The sequence below is a fragment of the Salvia hispanica genome, chromosome 5, assembly GCF_023119035.1.
Source record: "Salvia hispanica cultivar TCC Black 2014 chromosome 5, UniMelb_Shisp_WGS_1.0, whole genome shotgun sequence".
NCBI classification, from domain to species: Eukaryota; Viridiplantae; Streptophyta; class Magnoliopsida; order Lamiales; family Lamiaceae; genus Salvia; species Salvia hispanica.
Genome location: NC_062969.1, coordinates 4,280,744 through 4,290,851, shown reverse-complemented (window position 1 = coordinate 4,290,851; position 10,108 = coordinate 4,280,744). Strand labels below are relative to the sequence as shown.

The following is a 10,108-nucleotide window of genomic DNA, read 5'->3' as shown; positions in this document are numbered from 1 at the left end:
AGGCTAGTACTTATTGAATCGGTTACCAATGATATCATAATCCAAGAATTGAGATAGTAATATGTTGAAAAAAATGTACAACTGTCAAAAAGACTAGCACTTAAATTGATTCTACATCATGCATATAGTGATACAATTACTTTATAAGATCGCCGACTGCACATACACATCCAATATATTAGCTATATATTTGCAATATACATGTAGAATGCAGATTCAATTATCAACAAACTATTACTTGTAATATGTAGTATAACTATAAGCCTTTAACTGATTGCATACATGGGATAGACGAATCAAAATTTATCAAAACAATACAATTTATATAAGTCTACTACTTATTAAATCATTCACCAATTTTATCATAATCCAAATATCCAAGAATTCAAAATAGAATGTTAGACATGTTGTTTAGACTATAGCCAAAATATATTTTGTATGATTTGCGTTGAATTGTTTGTTGAGTGTTTTTAGTTTAATGTGACATTGACGCGCCTTTACAACAAACTTACCCATGCAAAAAATTATTAACCACTCAAATCAATGAATAGTAGTTCTATAGTTGAACTGCATGCAATTCAAAAAATAAAAATCAGGAGGAAGGGGGTCATTAGCTATAAAAGGACATTAAGAAAGTTTGGACACTTTCACATTTTTCAATTAGCTAATAGAGTTGCTCATAGTGTAGTCCAGTATACTAGATCTTGGTTATAAAATGTCTTCTGCCTAAAAGCGGACTTATTGATTAAAATCAAATCTAATTGTATTGCCAAAATTTATAATGAATATACCATAATATAAAAAACCAATATTAATACTATTACCAAAATTTGAGGTTAGGAAGATATACAGACAATAATCTAAAATCAATACGACTAAAGTTAATTTTTGTCCCTTATATTTTTCCTAAAATTCTTTTTGGTCTCATACATTAAGTTCGTGACCTTTTGGCACCGAACATATTGTTTTGGTCCAAAATAACCATTTTCTGTTAAATTAATTAACAGTCAAAATGTTTGATCAATTTAATAACTTAATTAAAGTCTAGGACTAAAGTCCAATTTTAGTCCGTACATTTTCCATAAAATTCTTTTCGGGTTCCATACATTAAGTTTGTAACCTTGTTTGAGACCAAAATATACCAGAACAATATGTTAGGGATCAAAAGATCACAAACTTAATGTATAGGAGGAACAAAAATAATTTTAGGGCAAATGTAAGAGACCAAAATTGGAGTTTAGTCAATTAATAAATAATTAACTAAAAGTCTTAAGACATTTAAATTAAATGTGCACGTAAAAACTAATTATACACTCTAAGCAACACAAAAGCCATAATTATCACTAAGAAAGGTAAAAGTAAAAGCACATGGCAACAGAATTGAAGTGGAAAAAAAATTAAAATGTACATAGGTCATATCTCTCACAATTAAGGCACACAAGAAAATTACTATTGTAATTTTTCAATTAAATTTAAAATATGAATATCAATAAATTAAATTCCGCTTGATAAAATAATCTAAGAAAATGATGACGCTTCTTTTTCTATTCTTGTCTCCCTTAATCACTAAGTATGCATATAGTGATACAACTACTTGTTAAGATCGTCGATTGGACATACACATCCTATATATTAGTTATATGTTTGTACTTGGAAGTAGAAGATGATAATTATTAGGAGAAGCAAAAACAAGAGAAGAAACATCATATTTTGGATAGTTTGAGAATTGAGATAGTAATGTTGTGAAAAAAATGCACAATCGGCAAAAAACTACTCCCTCCGTCCATAAAAAATAGATCACTTTGTGTATGGCACGGATTTAATGTAGAATTGGTAAGGTAAGAGAGGGAGGGAGAAAAAGTAGATAAAGTAAGAGAGATAGGGAAAAAAGTGAGTAAAGTATGAGAGAGGGAAGAAAAAGTGGGAAAAGCATGAGAGTCAAACTTTCCATTTTAAGAAAGTGATATATTTTTTGTGGACGTTCCAAAATGGCAAAAGTGATCTATTGTTTGTGGACGGAGGGAGTAGTATATAGTGTGATACAACTACTTATTAAGATTGTCGACTGCACATACACATCTGATATATTAGTTATATATGCAATACTATATAAGTACTATCATACAGTGACATAACTACTTGATGAGATCGTCGACTGCACATACATATCCGATATATTAGCTATATATGCTACTACATTAGTATAATACAGATAATCAAAATTTATCTAAACAGTACGTTTTATATAAGGCTTGTACTTATTAAATCTATCACCAATACATCATCATCCAAGAATTCACAATAGAATTGAGTTGAAAACAATGCACTATTGCCAAAAAAACTAGCAATCAAATTGATTCTGCATCATGCATTTAGTGATATAACTACTTGATAAGATCGTCGATTGCACACACACATCTAATATATTAGCTATATATGCAATATATAAGAATAATGCAGATAATCAATATTTATCTAAATAGGGAATAGTAGTATGTTTTATATAAGGCTAGTACTTATTGAATCGGTCAGCAATAATATCGTAATCCAAGAATTACGATAATAATGTGTTAAAAAAGGTACAATTGCCAAAAAAAACTACTCCACATAGCAATCGAATTGATTCTACATCATGCATATAGTGATACAATTACTTGATAAGATCGCCGACTGCACATACACATCCTATACATTAGCTATATATTTGTAGTATACATGTAGAGAGGAATGATATGCTACACACCTTATGTGGGCTCCTTATGTGAGCACCACTCTCGTTCGACACACTTTTAGCGTTGTTCGTTTCGATTTATCTATTTAGTTTGATTCTAATACATTAAAAAATGTTATTGCAATTTTTAATTTCACAAGATTCATAAAAATTAAAGCTTGATTTATTATTTTATTCATTTATTTGAAATTATAGAGAAAACGAGCAAATTGAGCTTTGATTTTTATGAATTTTGTGAAATTAAAAATTGCTATAACATTTTTTAATGTATTAGAATCAAACTAAATAGATAAATCGAAACGAACAACGCTAAAAGTGTTTCAAACGAGAGTGGTGCTCACATAAGGAGCCCACATAAGGTATGTAGCATATCATTCCTCTACATGTAGAATGCAGATTTAATCAACAAACTATTACTTGTAATATATATAACTATAAACCTTGAATTGATTGCATATATGGAATAGACAAATCAAAATTTATCAAAACAATACATTTTATATAAGTCTACTACTTAATCATAATCCAAATATCCAATAATTCAAAATTGAATGTTAGATATGCTGTTTAGACAACAGCCAAAATTTATTTTGTATGATTTGCGTTGAATTCTTTGTTGAGTGTTTTATTTTACTATTGACGCGCTTTTACAACAAACTTGCACATGTAAAAATTTATTAACCACTCAAATTAATGAATAGTTGAATTGCATGCAATTCAAGAAATAAAAATCAGGAGGAAGGGGGCAACTAGCTATCAAAGGACATTCAGAAATTTTGGACACTTCCACGTTTTTCAATTAGTCAACGGAGTATACTAGATCTTGGTTATGACATGTCTTCTGCCTAAAAAATTGGCGTTATTGATTAAAATCAAATATAACTGTATTGCCAAAATTTATAATGAATATACCATAATATAATAAACCACAATTAATTCTATCACCGAAATTTAAGCTTAGGAAGATTTACAGACACTCATCTTAAATTAATAAATAATTCTAAAACATTTAAATTAAGAGAATGTGTACAAACTAATTATACACCCTAAGCAACACAAAATCCTTAATTATCAATAAGAAAGGTAAAAGTAAAAGCTCATGGCAACAAAATTGAAGTGGACGAAAAATTGAAGTGTACACAGGTCACAGGCCATATATCTCACAATTAAGACACACAAGAAACTTACTATTGTAAATTTTCAATTAAATTTAAAATATGAATATTAATAAATTAAATACCGCTTGATAATTGTTAGATAGAGCTCACAACTGAAACAACCTAAAATATGATGACGCTTCTTTTTCTATTCTTGTCGTCCTTAATCACTAAAATCTAAACATGCCAACAAAATCCAATCTACACCACTTCGACGGCCGCCTCTCCAAACCACCATGTCCCTTTAGATGGCTTGATAGACTCTTTGAAATGGCTAAAAGGCTCGAAAATAATGGATTTTTTCTGTCAAGAATTGATTGAAGAGCATATCCTGTATCCAAATAGGCCAACATCTATGCAAGGAGACATCGTTGAAATATTGCAAATAGCAGCAGTCATCAGAAACAAATCATTCTTACTTGTATAATCACCCATCTTAAATCGATATTCTGTCATGAACAATTGAAGAAAAAGAACATTTCTATCCACAAGATATGCAACCATTCCTGTCACTATGATATACATACATCATAGTATATCATATACTAAAAGCAACCAGCTTCCTCACTGAAAGCATATATAGTCATTCCTGTCACTATTCCAGATTTTTCTGCCAAGAAACAAAGTTTAATCAAATAGTGACAGTATTGCAACCTTGTATATTCAACAACAACTCAATCGCACAGCACAGCCTCTATAGAATCCAAGAATATCATAAATTCTACAGAATCCTCTCTATCTCACTCAATAAAAACAAATTAGCATTATTTGTTCCTGCCATTCATAAAGTACACCTATACTATATCTCTTCATAAATCATAGTTGCCATCAGTCCACCAAAATTGGTTGAACGAATTCATCAATATGGATAGTAGTTTTCTGCATTTAAACTTAACAAGATTCTTACTGGCATATCACTGCAAGTGCAATATAACTCATTACCATGTCCAGAGCCTTTGTCCTTTTTATAAAAAAACAATATAACTCATTACCATAATAATAATCTGCAACAGCACCCACAGATAGATGTCCTCTTCAGCAATTCTACCATGATGATCACTAAGCCTTCTAATTCACTAAATCAAGCCACTGAAGTTTTGGGAAACTTAAAGAACCATTAGAATATTTGGACAACAAAGAAATCAAATTCACTTTAATCTTGTTCAAATTAGAGTGATATACACAATAAAAAAATTGCACAGTATTCCACCATCAAGAAGTGCATAAACAGTTCCTGAGAAAACACCTTTGATATTAATATTCAAAAGATTAATCATTTCAATATGGAACAACATACCAAGATAGAACCACATGTATTTCATTTCTCTGTCATTTTATCTATTCACATAATAATTAATAGGTCTTCTACATCGCATAAGCACAGGTACAAGATATACCAAGCAAACTCATGAACAAAAGATTAGTATCCTGAACTTCAATATATATTATATACCAACATCTCTACGATGTCCAAAAACAGTCTAATAGTAAGAATGCACGCAAGACATGCCGCAGAAAGAGAGACCCAACATACAAGTTTAAGGAACAGAGACTTCAAGACCTTGCGACCATGCTACAGGAACGAGCCAATCGATATGTTATGCTGCCTCCGTCCAGTGTCGCCTCTCCATCAATAGGTTCAACCTCATATTTCTTTCTGCAGCCTGGACAACGGGCATCCTCCTCAAGAATTCTCTTGTGACAGAAAAGGCAGAGCCTGAAACCACATGCACAGGGGCAAAAGCTTGAATCAGTGTAGTCTAAATCCTCAAAGCATATCGGACATGCTTTGGGGATTGCTCCAACACTTTTACAGACCCATACTGAACCCCCGCCTAGATGGCGCTCGGATTTCAATGGAAAACTGTACTGCTTGGCCAGATTGGGTAAGGTCTGGGGACGACAAGCATCATCTGGCCTCCAAGCACAACAATTTATCATGGCCCTCCGATTATCAGTTCTTCCACTCTCTGAATTAGCATTGGCTGTATGGATCCCAGGGATATTAATCCCTGAAAACATCTGGTCACTTGCATCCACCGGAGAACCAGACTCTGTAGAACGTTCGTGATTCTCGGAAGAAGGGGAATCTTTCTGCTTGTCGTCAGTGGCAGCCAATGCATCAGCAACGGCTTCCCAATCATCCAAGCAATCATCACCGCCAGCGTCCCCTTCATCTTCCTCACTCATGTTCCCTGAACAAGAACCATTAGTACTACTACTGCTTCTGCTACTGCTACTTCCAGTGAAATTGGCCCCAGAATCATTGCTGCCCAAAACACTACTGGTAAGGCTGGTTGGGCTATTGGACTGTACGGAATCTGAGTCACTGAAATGATGCATTGATGATACATCTCCATAAATCCCCTCCTCACTTTTCGTCTTAATCTCCAGTTTACCTATCGGTTGTCTCGTCTGATTTTCTAAATGCACAGATGCCCCAATGGATGCAATCACTCCACCATTGGCTTCCCCCTTGTAATCACCCTTATTTTTCACTGGTAGAATAAATAACCCAGATCACCAAATCTAACCGAGTACATGTACAACTAATTATTGCAATAGTTAATGGAAAATCAAAATTTTGAATATTGGCAAATAACATCCTCAAATACAAGATCCATTTTTTACATTCAGAAAAATCAAAGAGAAAAAAGGAAGTTCACAAACCGTGAGAAAGCCACTGCTCACGACGAGCATCAAGCTTGCACTGCTTCAATTTCGCGGAGCGGTTTGCCTACAGTTTCCAATCAACAAAATAGCCGATCTCAGAAATAGCAGAAACAAATATATACCACAAATTTCTAAAGCATCTACAACTAAGTAACAATGAAGATTTAAACGAAAATTAAAAAGAATGAAAATTCAAAGAAACAATAAAAAACCGACCAAGAAAAAAGAACAAATAGACGCCGTCAAACAACTTTCCCTCAAAAAAAAATAAAAAAATTCGTCACAAAATTTCACCTATAAAAACAGTTATCATCCTAATGCCCAATCCAAAACAATCAATCACGCAGATAGCAAACATTTCCTAGAAAAATCAAGACAGACAACAAGTAATGCGCACCCTCTTCTTCTTGGCGAAATCCCTAAGGTTGGATGAGGCCATGGAGGCGTTGGGGATCGAATCGGAAACCATGGCTGCGTCAGCTCGTTGGAGGATATGTAAAACCCTAAACCGGTTGACCGGAGAAACGGATGGAGAGAGAAACCGGTAGATATAGAGAGAGAGTGTGGATAACGGCAACTGCTCTGCTTCGCTCCAACCCTTTCGTTTTTTCCTCTTCCACTCTTCAAACAAATAAGCGTGAGCTGCACAACTGGAAAGATGTGATTCATAAATACTCTCCTTTGGACCATTTTGCCCTTTGTTTCCCACATATCTTCTACGTATCAGCGGGGTCTTTACGTGATACTACTATTTTTTGAAGTATGTTATCTGATTAAGAAATGATATTTAGTTAATGATAATTAATCTCCCATTACTTTCTACGATAGTTTAATAAATTGTGGGCCTTTGTCCCCGAAAAAGATCTTTTCTGTACGATTAACTAGCGGATTTTATTTTTCTCAAATCAATTAATATCTCAACTTTTAAAACTAAAATAATTGGATTCATATTTTTGAAACAAATACAATTGGCTACTCTTTCATATTCTTTCGTTCCTACAAAGAAAATAAATGTTATTATCAAGCTATGATATTGAACTTTAACTATAGTATCTGTTGTCGTAATGATTAATTTTTAATTTGATTGATTAAACTCATTCAAACCTCGAATTCATCATCGCTGTAAATACATGGAATAATATAAACTCAAATCGATTCGATTTACTTGTAATCAAAATATCCCCAGCATTTTGGGGAAATAGATGCATTTTCGGAATTTTCACTATTCTTCATCAATTTTATTAAATTCTATAGATCTCTATTTCTGTTAAGAATAATGTTAATTCAAAGAGCAGTTTTTCAATTTGACTTTGATAGGTGTTAAAAATTTATTTATCGTTTATCAATTTCAAGTTGATTTTCTCAACACATACAAATAGTCAAATAAAACATTTTATTTTCATGGTAGAGCTGACAAATTTTTATCAAGATACCTACTATTTGTCAATACATGAAATTGACACATTGCCCGCAGGGACGTAGCGAAATTGGCAACGGAGAGGCAGATCTTGCTGCAATGAGCCTTGGCTCAAATTCCACTGCTATCATGTAGTTGCTTCCATCTCACAGGCACAAGTGTGAGGCCTTAGGAGATGGGCTTCTGATAGCCAATGGGTTAAGACCTCCCTCTTAACGGACTACTGTGTTACCGTGATTTAATCCCCCCACCCCTCCCCCCTGGATATCGGGCCGGAGTGTGGGGGCCGCCAAGACGACAGAATCGCAATGAAATATGACACATATATAAAACCATTAAAACGGTGAGTAAAGGAAAAGTTTACTGTGACACATTTACTATTTATTCCCAGTAAAAGTTTCATGCGTTTTTGTTAATTTCATGTAGGGGTGGCAAATCGTGCGTGTCGGGTCGTTATCGTGTCGACACGATAACGACACGAACACGATAACAACAAACACGAACACGACCCGTTAAGAAAACCTCAAACACGAACACGAACACGACCCGCTACCCTCAGACACGAACACGACACGAACACGACACGAACCCATTAACGACACGAATTGTTTCGGGTCAACACGACACGAACACGACACGAACCCATTAATGACACGAAAATAAGTATTGAAAAATGAAAATAATAAGAATAATAATATTAAAATATTATGTGTTAATAAGAATAATAATATTAAAATATTATTTGTTAACGGATAACACGAACACGACACGAACACGACACGAACACGCATTGTTAACGGATAACACGAACCCGACACGAACACGACACGAAATTTTCGTGTCCTTAATGGGTCGACCCGATAAGGACACGAACACGATAAGCTCTGACCCAAACCCATTAATTTCGTGCCGGTTCGTGTCGTGTTATCGTGTCGTGTCAAAAATTGCCAGCCCTAATTTCATGTACTTAATTAAGGCTTAAGAGGCTAAGACATAGCCTATTACTATAAATATAAAATTGTACTCCTTCCGTCTCAAGAAAGATGACCTCTTTCTTGGGCGGCACGGGATTTTATGCAGTTATATTTTGTGTGTTAAGAGGAGAGAGTAAAGTAAGAAAGAGGGAATAAAGTAGAGATAAAGTGTTTTCATTTTAAGTAATAGGTAATCTTAGTTGGGATAAACCAAAAGGGAAAGTGGGTCATCTTCAATGGGACGGAGGGGATATATGTAAGCAAATTATACCCTTTTTCCTTTAAAAAAAACTAACAAAAAGAAGACTAAAAAAGAGTAAAAAGTCAATTAACATGTGATGAAACTAAACGCAAAAAAAGGTCTTCAAGATCCCACGTGTAAATAGTAAGCTGTACTGTACACGTACTCCTAAAGTCTTACTCCCTAAACTAACACTAATAAAATTGATTTCAACAATTTAATGATAATTAAGTTTTTATACGACTAACGGTTATTATACGAAATCTATCAGTCTATTAGGGTAATTAAGTCAACAATTAAAAACAATGACAGTTTTGAAAGGGGTCAATAGTTTTATTTCTTTTTTTTTTAAACCACGTCCGACTAATCCTATTCAATCGAGTTTGCGAATTAAGGCTGAGAATCTCTTGAGTGGCAGGATTTAAATCCGTGACCTCAAGATTACCACAATTTTATTTGCCAACTATGCTACAATCCATTGATTAAGAGTAATTATTTTAGTTTTTTGTTAACCTTTTTTCTAGTACCTAATTGCATAATATAAACCCTGAATAAAATAATTAATACTAGTAATAGTGGGGGTATGTTGTATTGCTAAGTCGTTCTTAAATTGCTAACTACAACTAAATGATTGGCATTGGACCATTAAATCAAGGCACAATATCATTCCAACCACCAATATGAATGCAGTCTAAAAAAATATCAAATTAAGGGTATAAATGTCAATTAACAAATTAGTTATTATTAACTTTAAAAAAAATCTCAAAACTTTAAATGCACATAACTATCTCGATTTAAATTATTGTTTCACACAACATATATCAAATTAAAGATAATTTTATAAGAATTCCAACGAAATCCCAATTGCATATGTTTCGATGTCATAATTTGAAAAAAAATCATGAATTTTGATAT

General features: G+C 33.4%; 1 protein-coding gene across 5 annotated transcripts; it reads right to left on the bottom strand.

Moving 5' to 3' along the window:
• Positions 1 to 3,928: 3,928 nt before the first annotated feature.
• On the bottom strand, positions 3,929 to 7,208 carry LOC125189107. 5 transcript variants are annotated; one of them, XR_007170826.1, is made up of 5 exons: positions 6,959 to 7,208; positions 6,559 to 6,625; positions 5,423 to 6,386; positions 4,308 to 4,498; positions 3,929 to 4,241 (listed from the first exon to the last, which is right to left on the bottom strand). XR_007170826.1 is itself a non-coding variant. In XM_048086313.1 (4 exons), exons 1-3 carry the CDS (start codon positions 7,028 to 7,030, stop codon positions 5,443 to 5,445), a joined length of 1,083 nt encoding a protein of 360 aa, XP_047942270.1. In that variant the 5' UTR covers positions 7,031 to 7,208; the 3' UTR covers positions 3,929 to 4,241; positions 5,423 to 5,442. The 5 variants fall into 5 exon arrangements, 3 of the variants coding, with proteins under 3 accessions (XP_047942270.1, XP_047942269.1, XP_047942268.1); XR_007170827.1 differs by having other exon boundaries at positions 3,929 to 4,219; XM_048086313.1 differs by lacking the exon at positions 4,308 to 4,498.
• Between the last annotated feature and the right edge of the window lie 2,900 nt (positions 7,209 to 10,108).

Coding starts and splice junctions, on each gene's coding strand:
- LOC125189107 (XM_048086313.1), bottom strand. CDS start 7,030: ATGGTTTCCGATTCGATCCCCAACGCCTCCATGGCCTCATCCAACCTT. Junction 6,626..6,958: donor ATTTCGCCAAGAAGAAGAGG/GTGCGCATTACT, acceptor TGGAAACTGTAG/GCAAACCGCTCCGCGAAATT. Junction 6,387..6,558: donor TGAGCAGTGGCTTTCTCACG/GTTTGTGAACTT, acceptor TTATTCTACCAG/TGAAAAATAAGGGTGATTAC.